The sequence below is a fragment of the Betta splendens genome, chromosome 1 (genome assembly GCF_900634795.4).
Source record: "Betta splendens chromosome 1, fBetSpl5.4, whole genome shotgun sequence".
NCBI classification, from domain to species: Eukaryota; Metazoa; Chordata; class Actinopteri; order Anabantiformes; family Osphronemidae; genus Betta; species Betta splendens.
The window spans coordinates 570,986-595,985 of NC_040881.3; the positions used below are offsets into that span (position 1 = coordinate 570,986).

The 25,000-nt window shown below is 45.6% G+C and overlaps 4 protein-coding genes across 21 annotated transcripts in view; 3 read left to right on the top strand and 1 right to left on the bottom strand.

Moving 5' to 3' along the window:
• The first annotated feature begins 1,691 nt into the window (after positions 1-1,691).
• On the top strand, positions 1,692-3,724 carry LOC114857800 (3-oxo-5-alpha-steroid 4-dehydrogenase 2-like). 2 transcript variants are annotated; one of them, XM_029154651.3, is made up of 5 exons: positions 1,693-2,060; positions 2,594-2,757; positions 2,887-2,988; positions 3,061-3,211; positions 3,282-3,724. In XM_029154651.3, exons 1-5 carry the CDS (start codon positions 1,738-1,740, stop codon positions 3,346-3,348), a joined length of 807 nt encoding a protein of 268 aa, XP_029010484.1. In that variant the 5' UTR covers positions 1,693-1,737; the 3' UTR covers positions 3,349-3,724. The 2 variants fall into 2 exon arrangements, with proteins under 2 accessions (XP_029010474.1, XP_029010484.1); XM_029154641.3 differs by having other exon boundaries at positions 1,692-2,060; positions 3,061-3,724.
• Positions 3,725-4,636: 912 nt separating this feature from the next.
• Positions 4,637-6,425, top strand: dpy30 (dpy-30 histone methyltransferase complex regulatory subunit). The gene is made up of 5 exons (XM_029154930.3): positions 4,637-4,743; positions 5,558-5,598; positions 5,828-5,875; positions 5,950-6,092; positions 6,251-6,425. Exons 1-5 carry the CDS (start codon positions 4,734-4,736, stop codon positions 6,321-6,323), a joined length of 315 nt encoding a protein of 104 aa, XP_029010763.1. The 5' UTR covers positions 4,637-4,733; the 3' UTR covers positions 6,324-6,425.
• A 206-nt stretch (positions 6,426-6,631) lies between these two features.
• Positions 6,632-10,407, bottom strand: psen2 (presenilin 2). 3 transcript variants are annotated; one of them, XM_029154425.2, is made up of 11 exons: positions 10,296-10,407; positions 9,428-9,567; positions 9,146-9,351; positions 8,932-9,073; positions 8,603-8,670; positions 8,301-8,521; positions 7,918-8,016; positions 7,658-7,723; positions 7,469-7,555; positions 7,272-7,387; positions 6,632-7,193 (listed from the first exon to the last, which is right to left on the bottom strand). In XM_029154425.2, the coding sequence occupies exons 2-11, from the start codon at positions 9,557-9,559 to the stop codon at positions 7,038-7,040; spliced, it is 1,293 nt and encodes a 430-aa protein (XP_029010258.1). In that variant the 5' UTR covers positions 9,560-9,567; positions 10,296-10,407; the 3' UTR covers positions 6,632-7,037. The 3 variants fall into 3 exon arrangements, with proteins under 3 accessions (XP_029010258.1, XP_029010276.1, XP_040926845.1); XM_029154443.3 differs by lacking the exon at positions 10,296-10,407 and adding an exon at positions 9,945-10,289; XM_041070911.2 differs by lacking the exon at positions 10,296-10,407 and having other exon boundaries at positions 9,428-10,289.
• An 11,224-nt stretch (positions 10,408-21,631) lies between these two features.
• LOC114857367 (phosphofurin acidic cluster sorting protein 1-like) overlaps positions 21,632-25,000 on the top strand; it is a 12,835-nt gene continuing 9,466 nt past the window's right edge. For 4 of the 15 annotated variants that reach the window (XM_055503542.1, XM_055503532.1, XM_055503578.1 and 1 more), the window contains exons 1-8: positions 21,632-22,679; positions 23,172-23,259; positions 23,559-23,648; positions 23,745-23,870; positions 23,943-24,105; positions 24,298-24,386; positions 24,525-24,761; positions 24,847-24,998. In XM_055503542.1, coding sequence (XP_055359517.1) covers positions 22,522-22,679; positions 23,172-23,259; positions 23,559-23,648; positions 23,745-23,870; positions 23,943-24,105; positions 24,298-24,386; positions 24,525-24,761; positions 24,847-24,998 — 1,103 coding nt within the window. In that variant the 5' untranslated portion in view covers positions 21,632-22,521. Of the gene's footprint in view, positions 22,680-22,801; positions 22,837-23,171; positions 23,377-23,558; positions 23,649-23,744; positions 23,871-23,942; positions 24,106-24,297; positions 24,387-24,524; positions 24,762-24,846; positions 24,999-25,000 lie in introns of those variants that run through there. The other 11 variants (XM_055503420.1, XM_055503407.1, XM_055503439.1 and 8 more) reach the window with 8 other exon arrangements.

Consider the following 25,000-nt stretch of genomic DNA (forward strand, 5'->3'; position numbering starts at 1 on the left):
TACATAAACAATAAAATAGTCTCATTACTAGTCACAATTACACATTCAAAGGCACGAATGATGCTATTAAAGCTAAAGATATAAATTGCTGCTTTTATTTTGAAATTACTTGTATGTGCTTAAAAAGCTGAAGGTTGCAATAGTTTAAAGGTTGACCTGATGCAAAGGTGAATATGCTAATACAACATTATCCATCATTCATAGGTTAACAGGACTGAGAGAGGAAAAAGCTGAAAAGGTTTTCCAGATGGGGAATCAAGATTATAAATACGTTGGAATTTTAACATTCTTGTGTTATTAAACAAAGGGTTGAACATTGTAAAAGTTCAAAAGGGTGTAAACCTAATGCAAAAGCAAATACTCAAATAGAACATCATGCATCAATCATTGCAAGTGTCACAAGTGTCACATTGCAAGCGCCAACAATGACTCAGGATTTAATGTAATGTTGAAGTTATTCCTCAAGAAATGCTGAAACATTAAAACAAATAGCTCAAAGTGGTTGAGACAGTAAACGTATAGCTGAATATATCTATATAAGAAAAAGGACAAAGCTCAAAATACACGGAAAAGCTGAGATTTCCTCAAAAAACACCCTATGCTTAAACTGTTATAACTCAGAAAGTAATAAATATATTTAAAAGCTGAACAATGTATTAATAGTTGAATAGTTGTAGAATAAAGATTGTTTCGTGGTTTAAATGGTCTCTGTAGCTTAAAGTATGCTCAAGTATTTAAAGTTGAAAGTAGACAAAGCTGAAGGGGATTTGAAAATGGTTTTCAATTCATTTTAATGGGAGAATTTTGCTGAAAAAAAGCTTAATAACTTGAAAAATATGAAAGATACGAATAAAAAAATAATAGCACACTTCTCTGCAGCTGAATATTTTGATAGTTGAATTGTTTCTGTAGCTGAAAGTATGTAGGACTAGTTAGTTACCGAAAAACGAGAACAAAAATGGCCACAGAGAAAAACAATACAGTGAATGCTGGAAGCTGATAATAGAGACCGAAGATATCAATAGTGGGAGAGCTGGCAACAGCTCTTCCACTATTGATTAATTAATTAATTAAGTCCCCCCCATGTCTATTGCAACAACTTTCCAAGATCCAAGTGCACAGCTCTCACTCTGACAGGTTTACACAATCAATCTTTTAACACTTTTCCTCCTCACCGGAAAGGAGTCACACAAATTCAAAAGCGCATGTTTTTCATTGAAATTCTTTTTTCTATTTTGACTGAATACTAATACGTAATCGCCAAAGTAAATCATATTTTTATCCCGTAGCTAGAATTGAACTCACAACCTTTAGGACACTAATTCTATACTCTAACCAAGTCCACCAACCAAGCAGCAAAAGAGTTGGTCAGTTCTATTAATAAAGTGTAGAACCCGACCGCATTTTTTTATAGCGGTCATAACTACCAGCAGCGACCCTGAGAAAATATTTTGACCGGTAGAGGCGCCGACAGACGACATGTTTTAGCTTCCTGAGAAGAGAATTTGAAAAGTTGATCCGTTTCCTGTAGGGGCAGCAATGCAACGTGTCGCCTTAAAACGCTAGAGCGAGAAAGAAGTGGAGAGAGAGGGAGAGAGAGAGAGGGAGAGAGAGAGAGGGAGAGAGAGAGAGGGAGAGAGAGAGAGGGAGAGAGAGAGAGGGAGAGAGAGAGGGCGAGAGAGGGAGAGAGAGAGAGAGAGAGAGAGCGAGCCTGTGCACTTCAAGGAGTACTTTTGCATGTTTGTGGAGCCGGGAGTAGCAGTCACTCGCAGGGCAGCGTCCATGCAGTGCCAGGACGCAGCCGTGTCCGCTCTGAGCTGGGCTCTGGTGGTCGGAGGGGCGCTCTACCTGTGGCATCAGACCCGGAGCCCCGCCCAGTACGGCCGCTATGCGTCGAAGCGGAGCCGCTGCTGTTCGGCCAGACTCGGCTGGTTCCTGCAGGAGCTTCCGTCCTTCCTGCTGCCGCTGGTGCTGCTGCTCCGGGCCGACGGGACGGGTTCGCGTGCGGGGACCGGCAGGACGCTGCTGCTGTGCACCTTCACGCTGCACTACTTCCACAGGTCAGGAGAACTGTACTGGTACCGGTACTGAACAGCGGCTCGCTAAGGTTCTGTTACTGACCGCACAGTGATTGATGTTGCCATTATTATGAAAATTGATTGACTGACTGGTTGCACTTAAAGCACTGACACGATGGACGAGGAACTACCCTCATCTCAGATCAGCACCGTAAAGCAGAACGGGAAGTTTCAACATGCTATGTGTGAAACTAGTTCAACACTTACTTCCAATACCAATAGGACCAGACCTAGTGCTGGTACCAGGTTCTGGAGCAGCTGACAGATGCAGCATTTACTACAGTATTACTGCGACTCTGTAGGTTTCACGAAGCTTCACAGTGAAAAACTCTGTGCACCAGCAGGATCATAGTCCCAGTCAGAGCCCGAGGTGACAGAAGCACTCTAACCGGGTGAACCGGGTGAACCGGGTGATGCTTTCATCATTTCTGTTTCTATTGTCAGGGCGCTGGAGCTGAGGGCACACATTATTCACAAGGCAGAGGTTTTATTGTGAAGGAGCTTTTCTTCCTCAGGACTTTTATCTACGCCTTCCTGACCAGAGGACGCCCCATCCCTGTGCGCATTGTCGCGTCTTCCGCCATCTTCTGCTCGCTCAACGGCTTCCTGCAGGGACACCAGCTGCTGCACTGCAGCCGCTTTGAGCACACCTGGCAGACGGACGCCCGCCTGGCCGCAGGTGGGTCCGGCTCTGCCCGTTTGCCTGTGGTACCCATGAGCCTCAGCAGCACAGAGACACTATAGTTCACCTGGTGCTTGACGCTTTCTCTAACAAAGTGGAGTCAAAGTGTCTCTTTCCTTCCTGCAGGTCTTCTTGTGTTTGTTGTTGGAATGGCCATCAACATCCACAGTGACCACATCCTGCGCAGCCTGAGGAAACCCAGAGAAAGCGTCTACAGGATCCCCTATGGTACAACACACCAGACCCGGCCTGCTCCAGGCCACGCTGGTTCCTGAGCCCCTGTGTGGTTCTGTCTTTCAGGGGGGATGTTTGAGCTGGTGTCTGGTGCCAACTTCTTTGGGGAGATCGTGGAGTGGTGTGGTTTCGCTTTAGCCGCCTGGTCTTTACCAGCCTTCGCCTTTGCTTTCTTCACCGGCTGCTCCATTGGACCCAGAGCCTATCAACATCACCGGTACCAATGTAAAAAATTGACCCAGTCTGATCTTCTGGGCCGGCCTGTTTTGAATGTGTTTGTGTTTCAGAGACTACCTGAGAAGGTTCCAGCACTACCCTCACTGCAGGAAAGCCCTCATTCCCTACTTACTGTGACAACGCTGAGGAAGCTTCTCGCTCCTCTTCTCCTTCCACGAAATGTAGAAGCCAGGTATTAGTCTGAGCCCACCACACGTACTCCTTCAGGTTACCTAATGTTTACCTTAGAATCAACTAACCGAACAGCTCGTGCTGTTCTGAACACATTGACCCTGAGAACACACAAATTTGTGTTCTCAGAGTCCAACCTGAGTCCAGAAACTAAACCTGCAGCAGCAGCTTCACGTGGTGGCGCCTTGGTTTCATTGTTGTTTGCCTCAGGCTCTTGTTTTTATTTAGATTAAATGTTTGGATTTTATCACTGCTGTGTTTTATTGTGACAATAATTGTGCTGTTTTAAAAACATGAACTAAATAAAAGATTTGGAACAGAATGTTGTCGTGCTTGAAAAAAATAAAAGTGAATGAAGATAAATGAACCACAGCAGTGAATGATTGCATCTCTGATTTGTGTCCCAGTGGACTGTCCACTCAACCAGGACATAAGTACACACAGAGAAACACCTGCGACCCTGGAATCCAACCCAGGACCCTCTTGCTAAAGACAACATCACTTTTCCAAATCCAGACTTAGGGTACTTTGTGCAGTAATGTTCTGGGCTATGACCAGTCAAACGTAACAGGAAAACAAGCCGCCACATTGTTACAGCGACACAATCGTCGCTCTGTCGAGTCACAGCTCTAGACAGACGCGAGCACCATGTGCTGCTGAATAAGCCACGTTTACTCCCAGTAGAAGTAACTCCAGCTGCAAAGTGTTCTGTACTGGTCCCACTGCCTGTACTGGTGAATTACTGTTTGCACTATACTGTGGCAAACAATACTGAACTGACATTTGTTCACTAGAGATGTTTCATTACCACAGGTTTTAATCTTGTTGCATTGGATCGATTTGTCAACTAATAGGGCAACATGTATATTACATGATTATATTTGTTCTAGTGGTATAGGTTTAGCCTGTTTCCTAGGAGACAGGGAACGTTGTACTGTGTTTGGACTGTGTGCGGGTCACTGTCACTGACCCTACTAATAATTACGTCACTAAGCAGCCTTAAAAAAACAGAGATTTTATTATTGATAAAAGATAACGTTTTAAAACTGCCCCATCACAATAGACAATTGGTGAAATTTTTTACAGCAAGGTAAATGGACTAAATGTGAACTGTGGATTGTAACAGGTGTACTGCTGATCTTATTGTGTGTCATCTGCCTGTTTTTTTGTCATTTTGTGCGTGTTGGTGGTGGTTGTTTTTGTTACAAACATGTTTGTTTCACCTACACATCATTTATTTTGATCGCTCCGTCTTTTTGACGTATTTCCTGCGGAGCGCCTAAACAGAATCGACGTACGCACGGTATCTTACGTAAACCTCCACAACAAACATGGCAGACGGTGGGTCCATTGTTGAGCATTAGCCGCTTTTTTCCCGCTGTTGTCGTTGTACTGTTTTTCTGCCTCGTGTTTTAGCTTTGATTTATCGACTTTTGACCCTGATTAAACCAGACGTTGAGTTTTATCCGTCAGTAATTCTCTTTAGTCACATTTAGGACGTCAAAGTGAAGCTAAGCTAAGTTGGCGCCGTTTACAAGATTCCTCCTGTGAAACGTTTTCATTTCAATTCAATTATTTAGATCAGAATAATCAGTGCGAGCTGAGACGTGGAGACACCGGAAACGAGCGTAAAGCTGATGCTCAGATCAGCAGCCGCTTTAGAAACGTGCTGCTTAAAGTAGTAACGATTCATTCATTGGATTTGATGTTTCCTGCTCCAGTATCTTTATCTGTTCACGCGGTTACATGTGTGGAGCTCCGGGCCTCGAGGGCCGTTTTCCAGCTCTCTGCTGATTACCTAGATCAGGTGTGTCAGTCGCTTTTCCAGCTTGTCATTGACCGATTGACCGATTGGTAATCAATCGGAGCTGGGGCAGGGAGAGGTGGAAAACCAGCGGGGCGGCGGCCCTCGTCGGCACCAGGTTGACACCCAGGACCTATAGTCTACATATTGTACACACATCAGTGTTGTTTTCATGCATTCACAACAAACATTTAGTGACGTTCAGCTCTGGATCGTCTTCAGACAGAAGTAGAATCAACCAGAAAGCTTTCAGTCGAATCACTCGGTCTTCAGCACATAAACCCGCTCTCAATGGCTTTTTACTGATGCTGAGTCCAAACCTTGTGACTTTCCTGTCACTTTGAATTTCAGATCACACAGATGCAGAGCAGTCGATGGAGGGACACACACCTGTGAGTAACGTACTACAAGTATTTTAACTTGATGGATTCTAGTTCTCTCACATTCTTTTTACCTAAACAAAAGCTTGATGTTCCCTGCTACTTGAATGTGCTGTTCTTCTGTTCTTGGTTCTTTGTCTTACACTGTTGTGCATAGTTATAGTTCTGACTCATAATCTAGGAATACTTTTGTGTTGGATCAGATGATCGTGTGTTTGTAACCTCATGAATCCTCCTGCAGGTGTCTGAAAACCCGCATGCAGAGTACAGCCTGACTGAAAACATCCAGGTAAAGCACATACACACGTGCACATTGTCATGAACAGTTAATCAGACTCCCAGCATGCTTTGCTGCTCCTTCAGAGGACGGCGGAGAACGAAAAGGCGAGTGCAGAGAAGATCTCGAAGCAGAAGGTGGATCTACAGGCGCTGCCGACCAGAGCGTACCTGGACCAGACGGTGGTCCCAATCCTGCTGCAGGGCCTTTCGGTGCTCGCCAAGGAGAGGTAGGAAAGAGAACATTACTCCGTCTTAAGGCTGATGTGTTGTAAGGCTGTGGTTGTTACTGTAGCTGTTACTGCAACTGTAGGTAAATTGTGAGATGCTGAATTTATCTCTTTCCTCTGGACCAGTTCTGTTTAAGAACGTTTCTTCTCTCTTGCAGACCACCCAACCCTATAGAGTACCTGGCGGCTTTCCTGCTTAAGAACAAATCCCAGTTTGAGGACAGAAATTAGTCATGACTGCTTCTGAGGTTGTTTCCTGCAGCATAATATCCTGATTGAGTTTAATAAACTTTTTTTAAAAATCTGCAATAAACATGTTTATGTGAAAGAGCAGCACTTTGAAGCTTCATTCTGAAAGGATGATTTGTCTTAGGAGTTTTAAAGGTTTGGCTTCAATGTACAGCACTAAACTCTATTTCCAACACTCATCATCAAATCAAATCTCAATACCAGTGACAGTGGCTTACAGTCGGTACTAAGATTCAAGGAGCTATTTACTCCTGCCACTTAAGATAATTAAAAATCTCCAACACCTGGAGTGATGAAAACAGAATTGTTTTACTAACGCAACATCTAAAACTAAAATGACAGCGAAGAGAAACCAGACTTCACGAGTTTGTTCAGTTTCCTACAAGCCTGGTTCAAATGACCTTTTTTCAAGCGGTGTCTGTGGAAACCACAAAGCTTATGCAATGTACTTTGTTTACGTCCTGTTGGAGAAAGACTGATAGGGTTAGGGTCAGCATCACAGCTAAAGACAGGACCGGTTAATCAGCAGGAGTTTGTTCCTGATCCTTTATGAGAATAAGCAGGTAATGCCACCTTCAGCTTCCTCCTGAGGTCTGCATAATGCACAGTGACGGAGCAACAGTGAGGACAAAGTTAACGATGATCAGCAGTAGAATGAAGAGTGAAGGTCACTGGCAGGGAGCTGGAGGTGCAGCCTCAGATGTAGAACTGATGAGCAGCCAAGCTGTCCATGAAGGGCTGAACCAGGAAGTCTGTGGAGAAGTAGAAGACGAGGCCGAAAGTGATAGAGATGGGCAGCGCTGGCAGAGCTTTCTTAAAGATGGCCAGCAGCAGCAGCGTGAGGCAGAGGCCCTGAGAGAAGAACAGGAAGGTGGGTTTAGGGAGCAGACTGTAAAAGGCGTAGGCCTCTAAACTGACAGCCTGGCTTACAATGAGAATGGCCACAAAGCAGGCGAGCGTGGTGTTCCAGTCTCCCCCGGTCGCTGCGGCTTTCCCAACCAAAACACTGTAGAAGATAAAATCGCCAAGGCCGAGTTTCACGCCCCCTGCAAACACACAACAGGGTCAAGTGGCAGCAAGCAATGCTCCGCTCCTTCACCACGTCAACGACACTGTGCTGAACTCACTGTCCTCCTCTGCCTCGTCCTCCGGAGACGGCCGCGGTCGCCTGCTTGCTGGCTCAGCCCTCCCGTTGCTATGCTCCGCCTCCTCATCTGAAAACAAAAAAACAACATCAAAAATAACATTTAATGTTCTTATCTATTATTTGTAGATGACAACAACTGTGCATCACATCGTTTCCCCAGGCTTAAGACCTGTTTCGGGTCCGGAGCGCTGAGTGTTTGCTGGACCCGCCATCCCCACCGTCCACACCATGGCAGCTAAACACACACAGAACAGGTCAGCATGAAGAGGTCAGGATTGACTCCTACATTTGAACCTTTGTTATTGTGGTGTCAACATGCAGTTTCTTACATTTAAGGAGCTTGAGGTTCATGTTTAAAGACACTGTTACTCAAATATCACTGAGCTGTGTTCAGTCAGCGTAACTGTGAATGTTCCTTAATGAACTTACAGGAGTAGATGAGGGCCGGGAAGATGGGCTCGTTGCGTTCCTGAGCCGTCTCCACCAACATCCGGAGAGGACCTTTAGGAGACAGGACGGCCACCAGGTCTGCAACAATAAAGACAGGCTGAAGGCAGAACCAGGCAGAACCAGGCAGAACCAGGCAGAACCAGGCAGAACCAGGCAGAACCAGGCAGATGGGTAATGAGCACCACAGCTCTGGGTGCTCTTACTATTTTGTTTCAGCTTCCTTTGATGTGATGCTCAGCTGTATAGCACACAGGCCAAAGACCAGCCCGACCGCTTTAGGGTTAGAGCTCTTTGCAGTGAACATGTAGGTCAGACAGCCTCACTGTGAACTCTGAGCCCTGATGTTGAGAGCTTGGACTCACCGTAGACGGAGATGGCTCCCAGGATGACCCAGGCTGACCACTCGGGAAGGTACTTGATGAAGACGAGGGCCATGAGGGCACTGATGAGAATCAGGTAGGCCTGCTGCAGCTGGAGGGGTCCCTTCCAGTGGATGCAGATCATCCCCACCGCACCAAAGTTCCAGATGATCATGGCCACCGAAGGATAGTCCATGGCCACATTGTAGGTCTTAAACACTTCGCTGAGACACAGAAAGAAGACTGAGCTGGAAACAGAACAGCTCCTGAGCAACTGCTGATTGGAGCGGAAGGGAACAACTCACCCCAGGTACATGAAACTGAACCAGAAGAGCAGCATGAGGGAGGACAGGATGAGCCAGCCGTGGATGAACTGCACACAAACATCAGTTTGACAGTAAGTCTCTACTGCAAAAACGCTAATGAGTCTGAAAAGGATCTGCGAGCCTTCACCCGGACCAGACCATCTCTGTTGGATCATCAGATCAGAGGTGAGATTCCATGTCTGATCGTATCGCGTGACTGATGACACCCTGTCATGTCACGTTAATAAACCTCTTGACTTTCAAATGGACTCAGGACCAGGCCTTTTTGTGGAGACGTGGGGACCTGCGTCCCGGGCTTCTTTTCTCACCTTGTAGCAGCGGTACTTGTAGAGCACCACCAGGAAGATGGTCATGACCACGATGACGCTGATCATGATGATGGTGTTGAGGACGGAGTTGAGGAGCCGGCGTCCCACAGACGAGGTGTTCTCTGTGAACGGTGTGTAGATCCTGCAGAGACAAAGACGGAGGTCAGCACTGGGCCGGGTCGGCGAGGGAGGTGGTTCTGAGGGAGGCACTTACAGCTGCTGGTCACTCTTCTCCGTGTAGAAGCTGACCGACTTGATGGTGGCCACCACCACCACCATGCACAGGGTGACAGGGACGAAAAGCATGATGACGTGCTTGGCTCCGTACTTCAGAGTCAACTCCTCCTCTTCTGTGTCCACCTCCTGATCCGAGCCGCTGCCGTCCACGTGGGCCGGGCCGGTCCTCCTGCTGCCCCCGATCTGCACCGACAGAGGGAGATGATCAAACAGGAACATTTAACATGAGCTGCTTGGATGAAGTGAATCAAAGCTTTACCCTTTTGGTCGGTGTGTTGTTAGAGTGGGTCGGGTCAGACTCTGGCCTGTAGGACGGTACAGACGGGTTCTGCGATGGCACCAGGGCCGTCCTCTCATTGTATAAGTCGTCATCACTGTCTGAGGCGTTCATGGCACAAACTTTAAAGGAGCAAAGAAGCTGTCAGCACAGAGGCCTGCACCAACCGGGCCGAGCCGAGCCGAACCGAACCCGTGCAGACGTCAACCACACCAGGACCGTTTCACAAAGGAGCTGGTTCTGATGGGTGGCCAGAGTCCAGACAGAGGTTTAGACTTTCTGTCCATGAGCGAGGATTGTTGTACACAAAACGATCACACATGCGCCTCCAGCTGCTCCTAACAGGGGAACTGTACAAAAAAGCTTTGGCAGGGGTTAAACAGTGTCACATCCCATCAACATGTTAATGAATGCGAACAAGGTGATGGAAGTGAAACGGCACAAAACAAAAGGAAATAAAAGAATGAAACCAGCATCCAGAGGTTCAACCCAAACCTACCAACGAAGAAGAAGTGAGGCGCAGCGGCTTCTAGTGTGAGCGGGTCTGGCAATAGAAACGGGGTTGGTGGAACAAGTCATTTACGGCCAGGTTACATAAGGAGGCTCTGGACGGGACCGGGTCACTGGACCTCAGGCCGATTACAGAAACTTTAACCAGAACATTGAACCTGTTCTCACACTGTTGAAACGACATTCAAGGACTAAAGGATCCCTCCGTTTCTGTCGTCGTTCGGTTGGTGCTGGTTCTCTTTTACCGCCGATATCATTATCTTAAAACATTGATCCACTGGGTTCGGTTGGTGAAGAACTTCCTGTCTCCTCAACGAGAAGAGTTTAAATACGACTTTACCTCAATTAGCCGGAGAAAAGACGGAGTAAACACCGCCCGACGATCCGGAAGTCGATCAGTCAGAAGTCAGCTGATCGTGCACCACGTGACCATCACGGCCTCACGTGGTGTCTGAACGCTTTCGTGAAAGGCTCGATTCTGTGTGTTTTTATCAATTTAGAACCTTGAAAATAAAACTGGCATAAACACCAAGTGATGTAAACGTGAACTGAACAATTTGAATGCATAAGGAGCTCAGCGTTTGTGAATGAGGTTTTACGGGTTGAAAGTCCAGTTTCATGGTTTGATGAGGTGCCTTCTTTAACCACTGCTCATCAGAATCAAGCTGCAGAAGCTGTTCTCGCACGTGATTGACACTGACAGGCCTGGGGGGTCTAGAGAAGCTCAGGAGGAGTATTTCAGTATTTAGCACCAGCTACTCGGGGACGTGTGTGAGGGAGCAGGCCTTGGCTTGACGCGTTTCCTTGGAAGTGACAGTTTGTCAGTTCAGCCTTCGTTAACACGCTGCAAACCAGCGTCTGTGACCTTCTGCCCAGCCTCATTGTGCAGAGTTATTGTTTTTTTAAAGTGTGCTTAGAGTTAATCAGCTGACTAGTGTGACACCATGATGCTACATCGATTTGATGAATTTTAATGAATTTTGAGTTTTCATGAAGCCGTAATTATTAAAATGAAATACAAGAACTGGTGAAACCCATGTGTTTAATGGTTTTTGCTCTGAATGTGTTTGTTCCTGGTTACACAACTTCAAGACCGAAGCCAGAGTGGAGGATGCTCACATGACCTGAGCAAGGCACTTTTGTTATCAAAGCAGGTTTGGTAAGTAGAACTTTAAAATCTGAGCTTTTCTAAAAAGATTTTTAAAAAATTAACTTCTGAGTAACAGTAACAGTAGAATAAAGTAAATGGATGTATATTATACTGCATAAAGGTTACACTCATCAAAATAAGAGAACATGGTAAATGTAGAGGTTCACATCCTCCACAACAACATGAATCTGCACCGTGAATACCTGCAGTGTTAAGCACCAGTGAACCCGAACCTGAACTCAGCACAGGTCCAGACTTGTGTTTTCACACATCGAAGCGGTTTGACAGGTTTCAAAGCGTCCGTCGGGTGTGGCTCGTTTCCCATTTGCTGGATCATGGCAGACATCATGACACTGCTCCTGTCGTGGCTACTATGCAACTGAGGCTCAACATTCAACACACTGAAATGTCCGAAAAGGCAGCGGCGGCGGCAATGCAATCAGTCTGCAGCTGCATTGTTTCATAAAATGTCTGCCACGCATCACACTGATGTTTTAAACTTCCCTTTATTTGCTCCTCCTCGTCACCGTGACAACTAAAAGTAGAACACAAACATAGACATCTGTCTAACGCACATATACCAGGTAATATGACAACATACAACATTTACATTGTCATTGTTCTTCTTTTTCTTCACCACTACAATCTTAAACAACGCTCTGTGTCCTATTTCCCCTCCACCTACTAACATCTCCCAATCAATCCCCGTTCTTCCCCCTTTCAGGAACGACCAAATACCTTCACACTCATCAGTCACACTCCACTGCAATAGTAGCACCCCTACATACTGACCCCTACCCCGACTCCGTTTACTCTCCCCTTACTCTCCTGCTTCTGCCCCACTTTAACCACCTTTGTTACCTTCACCTTCTCCACTACACTCATGCCTCTTGCTTTCCTCACTTGTTCCTCATCCTTGCACCCAATCAACAAATTACTGTCATTTAATATCCTTGCATACTATATCTCTCCAGCCTTGTCTCTCAAAGGTTCCATTAGTTTTACAGGTTCCTTCCTCTTTACTCCCCCTGCTTTTTCAAACCGCATTGCAACATAAATTGCTGTCTCGCTATTTAATGCACCTTAACACTGCATTACCGCCTCCCAGCTCAAATCCTATTAACTAACCCAGTTAAGTGTAAAAACCGCAGCAACACACTAAAACCTCCTCCTTCGCCCCCAATCACCAATAAACTTTCCAAACTAACTTCCTTCATCCCAGCTTCCATCATATCTCGTATCATCAACCCCCTCTTCCACACTTCATAATAACGTGTTCTACTCCCTCCACGCTCCCACAGAAGGAACACAACCCATCCAGATGCCTCCCCATCAAATGCAGCGTGCTGTTTAAACAACATGCCCGATGCTTAATCTGCTCAGCATGACTTGACCTCTCCTTCCTCCTCCAGCTGATCCTCCACGCTCCCTATCTTCTTTACAACTGTATGCAGCTTTCTACCTTCACAGTCCTATTCCCACTCCTCCTGACACTTCTCCAGGATCTTTGTCCACTATACATTTCCTGTAATGCCCACATGTCCTGGAACCCATAGCAGCACTACCTCCCTCCCATTACTCCCAAATGTTAACGCCAAAACCTCATCCAAATGAGGTACGGTGAAGTATTGACTTTTTGCTACTAATTTTTTTAGGTGCTGCCATCAATTTACTGCAAATAAGTATCTATATTTGTTATTTGTTAGTATTTGTTCACTCTCATTTCCTTCCACCCATCTTAATGCCATCAGTATCTCAAACAACTCTACTGTAAAAACATTAAGATGATCAGATGTTCTGACACCAATTTCCATCCTTAATTTCTTCACAACAAGCCTGCACCACTTCTCCCTCATTTTGAATCTCTTAACCCATCAGTATACCTTTTCCGGGTCCCCAGGTCTAAATCCACCCTCACTTCTCCCACTGTCCAAAAAGGAGTCCTGGAAATGTAGCTGTTCACTTCCACCTCCCTCTCTCCCACTCCAAAGCTCCTTGCCCACTTCTACCCTTTCCACCCAAAACTCTTATTCCCTCCTTCTCCCTCTCCTACCTTTCTGGATATTTGTCACTTTCCTCCCTCAAGCTTATCCAACAATGTACCACCAGCGACTTCTTCCTGAGATCTAGGACATAACTCCTACCTCTGCTCTTAGAGCACAGAATAATGCCAACGTCACAAACCAGACTAATTTATTTATTCTTTCTGTGAAACAAGTAAAAACAGTTGATATATCAACACACATAATTTCACACATATACAAGAAAATAATAATCAGCGTTCAATTTACCTAGTACATGCTTGAACGGAGTAGGAAGAAGTTAGACCTATCTAGTCCTACCCCATGACATCATCTTTCAATCACTGGTTTGTCATCCATATCTGTACATGTAGTATTATCTATCTATCTCATTAATCAATGAGCCTGTTGCCTATATCTTGATTGACACATGCCTTATGTTCAAGTATAAAGACATACTCTTTTCTCTGCACCACTTCCAGATCCCTCAGCATTGATTTTGTCGCTGACACATATACCCTTATTAATGCCTTATACAGATATTACACCAGCGAAACACCTCACCTACTTTCATACATTTATCTGTTACACTTTGTACATGCTCCCTCCATCTTCTTGTCCCTCCCATACATTTATAACCCCCACTCCTGTTATTCCGCCTTTTGTGAACATCATCCCCTTCGTCTTTTTTAAAACCTTACTTATTCCCCTCTAGAGATGGCGAAATCCAATCCTCATGAATCACTGGGCAACTATGACACAGTTGGGCTGAAATCGACACATTGCTTGACACTAGTTGACACAGTCAGAACAACGACATCTGCTGGTTGTGTGTGAGAACTGCATCAGAGCAGACTGACCAAACCGTCGCTGATACGGGGCTGTTCAGGATCACAGTCCATGTTTTATTGTCAAATGAAAGTTATTTAGTCAAAGGTGAGTAATTGTATGATAATATAATATATATAATAGTAATATATAAGTAGATAATAATATATAAGTAACCTTGATGTGGCAAATTGGTGTTTCTGCAACTCTGTTTATTACTACATTGAGGAGACATGTTTGTCATTTAGACTTTTATTTAAAATCGTTTCCACAGAACGTGACTTTAATCACCTTCTCACCACCTCTCGAGCACTGATGTCTGACTAATAAAGATATTTTTATTGGAATTGTGACAAAATGTAGTTGTAGTCTTCAATTACATTTGAACTTGTCATAAATACATTACAGATATCTGTAATGTGAAACTTGTCTATCTTATAGATCATTTCCGGTTCGCTTGCCACGTTCATAAAGCTCTGACATAATGAAACATCCAGTCCGTTCAAACTGCAGATAAGACGCTCGGCAGTCACGTGACTTATCGACACCGCTCGCGCTGATTGGTCACGTGATTTGGAGCGCGCTCGAGATTCTGCTTGACGACACTTGCTGAGTCGAGTGGGAGTTGGACTTCTCTACTTCCCTCTTTCTTCTCCCCTTTTTTCCAAATTGCTCCATTGTATTCTGCCCTCACTCTACACTCGCCTTAGACCCACGTCACTTTAGTTTTCAGTCAGTAGCGTATACACGTTTCCCTGACACTGTTTTACTGTGCTGGTACATTCTCTTTCCATTTCTCTCCTTCTGTTTCCTCCTTTCTCACAGATGTCATCATTGCTAACTTTCTAGCCATTATTTCTGCTTTCTCACTGTTCTTAACCATCATATGCCCTTATCTTTTAGCACTGGATAGTTAAACTCCGTCTCCCCCTGGTCCTTTTACTCATTCCCCAAACTTCACCAATGTGTGTAACTCTCCAGTGCCTCCTCTTTGCTGCCCCAACTTTCTACGTGAACTGAACAATTTGAATGCATAAGGAGCTCAGCCTTTTACAGGTTGAAAGTCCTGTTTCATGGTTTCATGGTTACTTTCTAACTTTCTACTTTCTTTTCTACGCTGTTCAACTTTGCTTGCCCTCGCTCATACTCGATTAGATGTTAAAATGGTGTGAACTCTTCACCTTCTTAAACGCTTTGCTCTCATTCTAACTGCCTCCTTACACTCTTCATCCCACTAGAGCATCACCTTCCTCCTACCTTTTTCTTTACTTCGCAGTACAAATGTCATAGCGGCTTCTATTATTTTCTTCCTAATTTATCTGTCTAACTCCTCAACCTCTAGCTTTCTACTCACATACAGTACCCTAATAACCTGTCACACTCTTCTTAAAACCCCACCAACCAATGCTTGTGTGTGACAGACTCCCAGCTCTGTCTGCTGGACCCCTCGGGGAACTGGCCGTCTCCCAAAGTTCCTCATACCGAGCCACATACACATACATTCAGTGGGGATGGTGGACTGAGGGTGGGCCCACTCTGGGGGGGGGTGGACTGAGGGTGGGCCCACTCTGGGGGGGGTGGACTGAGGGTGGGCCCACTCTGGGGGTGGTGGACTGAGGGTGGGCCCACTCTGGGGGTGGTGGACTGGGGGTGGGCCCACTCTGGGGGGGGTGGACTGAGGGTGGGCCCACTCTGGGGGTGGGCCCACTCTGGGGGTGGTGGACTGAGGGTGGGCCCACTCTGGGGGGGGTGGACTGAGGGTGGGCCCACTCTGGGCGTGGGGGCATCTCCTGGCGGGTTCCCTACGGACCGTGGGTCCTCGGGCTCCACTCCTTCAGGCCGACCCTCCCGCCGGGGGGAGTGTTTGCCCCTGGTTCTCATGGGGCGACAGCGTTGACCCACGGTGGCCCACTCTGACCTCGGGTGCTGTCTCTGTGGCTGCTGCAGCTCTGCCTGGGGGGCTAAGTATTACTGATACTTATCACTACCAATATCAATGTGTGATTATGGTAGTTGTGGTGTTGTATGTCATGACTTTTATTAAGTAGTATGGGATATGTATAACAATGCATATGCACCCGCTTCGGATGTTATCAGCCATTACGAATGGGCTGATCAGAACTTATCAGCGCATTCGAATGGGCCAGTAGGTGCCTGCTCTGCCTCCTCGCTAACAGCTAACAGCTAGCAGCTAGCTAAGCTGCTATGTTAAGCAGCTTTAGAGCTTATTGTGGTTAGGGTTAGGGCTGGATAACGGGTGGGGGGTTCAGGTTACAGTTAGCTAACACAATACCGCTAGCTACTTGCTAAGTTATGCTCGCTAATAAATCAAAATCAAAAACTTCGATCCTCCCGTCGGAACAACAACCGCTCAACAGCGCCCCTACTGACTCTGCTGGTTAAATCATCCGAGCCGTGATCAACCTTACGGATCATTGACAACGATCTACCGCACCTATTCACCGCTGCCAGCAGGTAGATGGGCACCTACCGGCCCATACGTATGGGCTGATAACCACTGATAATGACCATTGAATGGCGTGATAACGTCCGAAGCCGCTCGCATATGTGTATGTATATGATATGTATATGTTTGTATGAGTATGTGCACTCACCTTAACACTATTATTGGTATTAGTATTAATCTCCAAGGTAAACCACAGTACAACAGTTGTTTAGTTATGAATGTGTTCCTAAGGTACATCCCTGCTTATTTATTTTGCACCGATTGTTTACTTAATTGATTTGCTTGGTTTCAGCAGCTGGTTGCTGACCAGTTTAGTCGCAGGCATTGGAAAAACCTTCCTCATGCACAAGTTTGTATTAGACTGGACTAAAGGACATGTCCATGAAGACTTCATGGGCTTGGGCCTCATGGGCCTTCACCTTCCGCCAGCTGAACTCACTGAAAGAAAGGTTCAGTTTGTCAGAGCTCATTCATGAATGTATCCCAGAAACTCTGTCCATCAGCCTGGAGGCTCTGAACCATGTCTTTACACATCTACAGTCATCAGGAAACGGCAACTATGACAAGAGCAGGTTCAAACTTCTGTTTGTGTTTGATGGACTGGATGAGAGTTGCCTCCAAGTGGACTGTAGATGGGTCAACGTGACGTCACAGAGTCCACCTCAGTGGATGAGCTTGTGACAAACCTCATCAGTGAAAAACTACTACGCTCTGCTCGCATCTGGATCACCACACGACCTGCAGCAGCCAATCAGATTCATGGAGACTTTGTTGACGTGGTGACGGAGGTCAGAGGGTTCACTGACCCACAGAAGGAGGAGTACTTCAGGAAGAGATTCACAGATGAGGAGCAAAGCAACAGAATCATGTCCCACATCAAGACATCACAAAGCCTCCACATCATGTGCCACATCCCAGTCTTCTGCTGGATCACTGCTACAGTTCTGGAGGATCTGCTGGAAACCAGAGAGGAAGCAGAGCTGCCCAAAACCCTGACTGAGATGTACGCAGAGTTCCTGGGGTTTCAGATGGATCAGACAGAAGACAAGTACGGAACAGAACATAGCAGCAACTACATCAAGTCATTAGCTAAACTAGCTTATAAGCAGCTGGAAAAGGGAAACTTGATCTTCTATGAGGAAGACCTGAAAGAGAGTGACATCGATGTCAGTGAAGCCTCAGTGTGTTCAGGAGTGTTTACAGAGATCTTTAAGGAAGAGCGAGGGAGGAAAGCCAAGGAGAAGATGTTCAGCTTTGTTCATCTGAGTGTTCAGGAGTTTCTGGCTGCTGTTTATGTTAGACTGTCACTCATCAACCAAAACAAAAATGTGATGCTTTTGCCACAACTATCACTACGAAACCTGAAAATGTTTTTGAGCAAATCTTCACTGACGATCCACAAGATTTCCATCAACAGGGCCCTAAAGAGTCCACACGGACATCTGGACCTATTCTTACGCTTCTTGTTGGGTCTTTCACTGCCGACTAATCAAAAGAAACTACACAAACTTCTGAAAAAAACACAGAGTAGCGTAAAAAACAACCAGAAAACTGTCCAGTACATCAGGAAGAAGCTCAGCAAGGATCTATCTGCAGAGAAGCATCAACCTGTTCCACTGTGTGAACGAGCTGAATGATGGTTCTCTGGTGAAGGAGATCCAGCAGAACCTGAGATCAGGGCATCTGTCCACACAGGAACTGTCTCCTGCCCAGTGGCTTCCATCGCTCAGCCTTCAGGTATCTTCATGTCTAGAGAGTTGTTCATAGACACAATAAAATAATTTTAGTAATAACCACATGAAAAAGAACAGAGCAGAAATGGTCACTAATCAAATGGTTTAATAGAACTGAGAACAGTTAATACTGTGATTTTGACCCGTGGTGGTTCTAACTCCTTTAAACGTGAAGCTCTGTCCTTGGTGCCCTGTGACTCTAGTCTGGAGAAGAACATCCTCAGCATGGAGCTGCAGACGTTAAAGGACCTGAGCCTCCTCAGGAAGTACATCCTGCTCTGAGCCTTTTGTTCACAGCTGAGGACTTCTTTTTCCAGTCCAGTTTATGGTCCAAGTACCCTCCCATGTACTCGGTCACCACCTCCACCTCTTCATTTTTTATAGTGAGAGCGGTGACAGCGCTCACAGATTTCCTAAAGTCAATCACCAGCTAGTGACACTACTAGTAGTCCATGATCCATGAGATCATGGCGGCTCCAGCTGCATGTCCTTCAGTTTCTCTCCCAGCAGCGCAGGCTGGATGCTGTTAAATGCACTGGAGAAATCAAAGAACATGATCCTCACTGAGGCGCCAGGCTGCAGGTGGTTGTGGGTGCGATGGAGCGTCATCCACTCCTAGATGGGGTTGATATGAGGGTGACTGAGGGTTTGACCAGAGACCGTCCAGGATCAGCCTCTCAAAAGCCTTATGGCTTTAACAACAATGTCTATTGTAAGGGAAAGGGAATGAATGATCTTCAGGGTGCAACCAACGTCGCTCAAAACTATTATGTTATACACTTATATAATACCCTTATATAAATAAAAGCCTAGTCCTTACGCCTATACACCACAAAAGGATTCCTTAAGTTTCGTTTTGATCATGGGGATTCTTAAAGTAACTTCAAATTAAATGGAACTTAACTAGCCTTATGGTATCTCACAGTTACACAATGCGATTGTGATAAAAAAGATGACAACGTGACATCACCTTCAAATGTTTACGGCATGGGCCCAGTGTAAAAACGCAATGACTTCTTAATACACCAGTAAAACCGTAGTTTCCCGTAGGAGCCACAGCGGGTGCAGTAGATGCCGGTGTCCGTGCCACGGCTTCTAGTGGCGGCTGCCGATGCCGCACACTGCGCTCGACCCGCTCTTTGCCCATAATGAGTGAAGGGAGATGCGGCTCGAAGCTTCCCACTTTCTCCGATCCTTGTTTCCTCCACGAAGTTTTCTTCCTCCCCTCTTATTCCTCCTTATTTCGTCCGGGAAGCTACTGCGGTCAAATGAGCCGTCGTTCGTTCATCCGTCGTTCAGCCAGCCGCGCTTCAAAAACGTCTTGCGCCCGTATTACGCGCTTTACAGCAGAGCACAAAACACGCTCGTCGCGACTTTCTCTTTTCATAGCGACACGTCTGGTCTGTTCAAAATATGGAAAACTACGAAACAAAATATTGCATATACAGAAAAACTGTCGCCTAATAAAGATCTGTATACTTTTACTGTAAAATTAAGCATTTATTAGTATTTAAAACTACCATGTCATACTGTGAAACTTTTATAATTAATAACTTAACTTTGGTGCATAGTTCCAGGCTCAGACCACTTTCCCCTTGTTCTACTAGAGATGTACTATCACCCCACAAAGATCTGTATATTTTTACTGTATAGTTTTGGATTTATTAGTATTCAAAACTACCATGTCATACTGTAATACAGCCAATTTGATAATCAATAACTTGACTTTGGTGCATAGTTCCAGGCCCAGACCACTTTCCCTTTGTTCTACTAGAAGTGTACTATCACCACACAAGGATTCATGTATTTTTACTGTATAGTTTAGGATTTAGCAGTACTTGAAAGTACTATGTCATACTGTAATACAGTCAACTTTGATAATCAATAACTTGACTTTGGTGCATAGTTCCAGGCCCAGACCACTTTCCCTTTGTTCTACTAGAAGTGTACTATCACCACACAAGGATTCTTGTATTTTTACTGTATAGTTTTGGATTTATTAGTATTCAAAACTACCAAGTCATACTGTAACTGTATGGGCCGTATAGTCAACTTTAATGATCAATAACTTGACTTTGGTGCATAGTTCCAGGCTCAGACCACTTTCCCCTTGTTCTACTAGAAGTGTACTATCACCACACAAAGATTTGTGTATTTTTACTGTATAGTTTAGGATTTAGCAGTATTCAAAACTTCCAGGTCATACTGTAATACTCTATGGGACTTATATTCAACTATGATGATGAATAACTTGACTTTAGTGCATAATGCCAGGCCCAGATTATGTCACTTTTCATATAAAAACTGTGAGTGAGGCTAAGCACACACACATTAAATCCTTTTATTACCATCTGTTAGGACTCCAAAGTGTGACTTTTAATATTGAAACTAAATGTTTATTGTTTAATGTAAAGTCATTGAACAGTCAAAAACTGAATATTTATGTGTGAAACATACATTAACGTGGTGGAGGAGTTTGTGTGCCTGAATGACCCCAGGAGCTATGTTGTCGGGGGCTAAATGTCTCCCAAGGCAAACAGGTCCTGGGCTGAACTGGAGGAAGTGTCCGGAGAGAGGGAAGTTTGGAGTTTGCTTAGACTGTTGCCCCCGCGACCCGCCCCAAGAAAAAGCAGTTGAAAATGGATGGATACCGAAATCGTTATTTGTTCTCATTAAACCATTTCCCATGTCTGAAGTTTGTTTTATCAAAGTTATTGCCGTCTCTGTTCTTACACATTGTAATATATAGTTTTGAACACTAAAATGTAAATACAAAATGTATATAACCAAATATTCAGGATTAGATTTAATGCAATTATTCTCTCTTCACAATACAGACTTAAAACAATAAAAAAGAAAGTTACACACTACACTGTTTGTAGTGCAGTACTTATTGGTTTTATGCTTGACTGTAAGGGCCATATTTCAGCATAACATGGTACTACTAAAATCCTAAACTATACAGTAAAAGTACACAGATCTTGATATTGATTATCAAAGTTGACTGTATTACAGTATGACATAGTACTTTCAAGTACTGCTAAATACTAAACTATACAGTAAAAACACATGAATTTTTGTGTGGTGATAGTACACTTCTAGTAGAACAAGGGGGAAGTGGTCTGAGCCTGGAACTATGCACCAAAGTCAAGTTATTGATCATTAAAGTTGACTATACGGCCTATACAGTTACAGTATGAACTGGTAGTTTTGAATACTAATAAATCCTAAACTATACAGTAAAAATACACGAATCTTTGTGTGGTGATAGTACACTTCTAGTAGAACAAGGGGAAAGTGGTCTGAGCCTGGAACTATGCACCAAAGTCAAGTTATTGATCATTAAAGTTGACTATACGGCCCATACAGTTACAGTATGACTTGGTAGTTTTGAATACTAATAAATCCAAAACTATACAGTAAAAATATACAGATCTTTGTGGGGTAATAGTACACCTCTAGTAGAACAAAGGGAAAGTGGTGTGGGCCTGGAACTATGCACCAAAGTCAAGTTATTGATCATTAAAGTTGACTATACGGCCTATACAGTTACAGTATGAACTGGTAGTTTTGAATACTAATAAATCCAAAACTATACAGTAAAAGTACACAGATCTTTGTGGGGTGATAGTACATCTCTAGTAGATCAGGGGGAATGTGGTCTCAGCCTGGAACTATGCACCAAAGTCAAGTTATTAATGATCAAAGTTGACTGTATTACAGTATGACATGGTAGTTTTGAATACTAATAAATCCAAAACTATACAGTAAAAATATACAGATCTTTGTGGGGTAATAGTACATCTCTAGTAGAACAAGGGGAAAGTGGTCTGAGCCTGGAACTATGCACCAAAGTTAAGTTATTAATTATAAAAGTTTCACAGTATGACATGGTAGTTTTAAATACTAACAAATGCTTAATTTTACAGTAAAAGTATACAGATCTTTATTAGGCGACAGTTTTTCTATATATGCAATAGTTTGTTTCGTATTTTTCAATATTTTGAACAGACCAGACGTGTCGCTATGAAAAGAGAAAGTCGCGACGAGCGTGTTTTGTGCTCTGCTGTAAAGCGCGTAATACGGGCGCAAGACGTTTCTGAAGCGCGGCTGGCTGAACGACGGATGAACGAACGACGGCTCACTTGACCGCAGTGGGAAGCTTTACGTCCCAGACAAAGTTTTTCCCAGAGTATTTTGCGCCGGTTGCCATTTGTGCGGACTGAGCGGATCCTCTCTCTCTCTCTCTCTCTCTCTCTCTCTCTCCTGCCAGTTGATCCTCCATATCTCGTCGGCTCCGCCTAGCTCAATCCAGACCTGATGATCAGCAGCCGGCGTCACATCGACCCGCTGCACGGAACACGACGATGGCTGCGGATGCAGGCGGAGCCCGAGCTGTTTTCCCGACGGTGGGTTCGACTGCTGGGACCGGATCTGATGCGACGGCCGATGAGCACGTCCCGGTGCCCACGAGCCTGTTTGCGACGTGGGAGGTCGAGCGGTCCTCCCCGAGCTGTGTGCCCAGGTAAGAGGCTGAGCTCCATGGCAACGGCTCTCATGACGTATCTGTGTTGACACAGTTTAGTAGGAACAACAGCCCTGACAGATGTTTGCTGTCGTGATGTCTACCTATGTATATATGCTCAGGAGGAGGAGGACTGGCCCTGGATCAGCAGCTTCAGGTGTGCACTGATGACATCACACATGATGTTAAGTTGACTGGGCTAATGACAGATTATCCCCCAGTGATCCTCAGGAAGCAGGAAGCTGGTGTCCCAGCATATGGCATTAAGTCACGTCAGGTGGGATCAGGTCATATCAGGTCACAGCGGGGCACGAAGATGCATCCTCTGAAAACTTTAACAGAAAAGGTTTTATTGCACATTGCACACACAGCAAAGTAAAGCTTTATTTCCCCCTCTCTCTTACTACAATATCAGCGGTTTGAGGTAATGAACGTCCGTGGCGGCATCGCTGTCTCAGCTGATCCGTCTCTCCGTGTGCTCACTTCCTGCAGGCTGTGCAGTCTGACTGTGAGGAAGCTGATGGTTCTGAGGGACCTGGGCCGAGAGCTCGGCTCCATCGTCATCGCTGTGAAGATCCAGGTCTGACACTGCTCTCAGATCAGCTTGTGGCTGTGTCCTGCTTCTGAACTGAACTTCACCCTGTTGACAGATCTGTGCAGAGATTTAACAGGACTAGACCAATGTACAGCTACAGCTGTAAGTTACCATCAGCCATTAAAGCTAGTGATGGAGCAGGAGTCCACCTGCTTCTTAGTTCTTCTTAGTGCCACGTGTTAACTGCAGCTTGAATTGATCCAGACGACTCAGTCCGTTTCTATGTGTCTTGTCATGATTTAACGTTGATGAGGATCTGATCTGTCTTCACATTTGCCTCTCAGGGCTCTAAGCGAACTCTGAGGTCCAATGAGTACCTTGTGCCGCCTGACGGCATGATGGAGACAGACCTGGAGCTCAGCTTCTCGCTGCAGGTAAACACATGTAGTTCATGTGTGACAGCTCGGGAGGTTCTGGTGGAGTGTCTGAACTGTGAACTCTAGATGATTCCTGCTGTTCTGCTGTTGTAGTATCTTCACTTCCTGAAGCGAGATGTGAACCGTCTGCACGTGATGCTGCAGAGGAGGAAGACATACAGGAACAGAACCATCCTGGGCTACAAGACCCTCGCTGTGGGCGTCGTTGACATGGCCGAGGTCCGACAGTAACAGTAGACGTCTTTGGTGCAGCCGTGAACAATAGAAACACGTCCCTGTGTCCTGTCCCAGGTGATGCAGCATCCGATGGACAGGGCCCACATCCTCTGTCTCCATAGCAACCGAAAGGATGCTTGTCTGCCTGCGGCCGAGTTGATCGTCCTTTCTCTGTCCAGTCAGCCGGTCGAACAGGAGGACGCAAGCAGTCACGGTGACAAGAAGAGCGGGGCTCCAGGTAGGAGACCCGAGGTCTGCCCGACGAATTAACTGTGTAAAGCAGACCTGAGATCTGAAGAGGAGGAAGCTCGTGAAACAATGGCAAAAACAAACACAAATACACAGAGCAGACAAACACAAACAGAAAGAACTGAACAACTTCCTGTTGTCTTGGCAACAGACCAGACTCAACTGATCTGTGTTTCAACAGATCATTTTCCTGATGTGGAAAATAACTGGGAGGACGATGACAGCTTCTCCTCCGAACAGGAAGGAAGTGATGACACAACCCGGCCTCAGGTGATTGGCAGCTCCCACGGGTTTGTTCTGGTTCACTTACGCCACCTACGTAGAACCGCTGGTGTGACGGGGGCTAAGACACTGAGACACAATAGATTAGATTAGTGTCCCTGAAGTGACAGTGACCTTTGACCCCAGGGAGACGCCAACGTTTACGTCACTGTTCCTCGCTGTGCTCAGGGTGAGTTTGATGACAATGTTCGGGGAAAGACGAAGACATCCCGCAGGACTCAGGTCCTAGCGAGTCCAAGCTGCACTTATCTCAGACTGGATTCAGATCCACAGCTAATGTCTGGATTCTCCGTCGTCCAGCAGCCAAACTTCAAACAGAAGTTTTCAGCTCTGTTAAAAAACAGATTCAGAGTAAGCGATGAGGTTCGTTCCCAGCTGCGCCGCAAACACTGTCAACCCCTCTAAACGTAGCAGTCAAGCTCCCAGCTGATCAGCTCGTGTGCTGCAGGTTCTGAACTTGGACCCGGTGGACCAGGAGCCGGAGGCTGAAGAAGACCTGGACCTCCTATACCACAGCCTGGATAGTTACAATCTGAGCGACAGCGGCCCCGAACTGGACGACAGCGACAGCATCGTGAGCACGCCCAAACCTAAACTCAGGT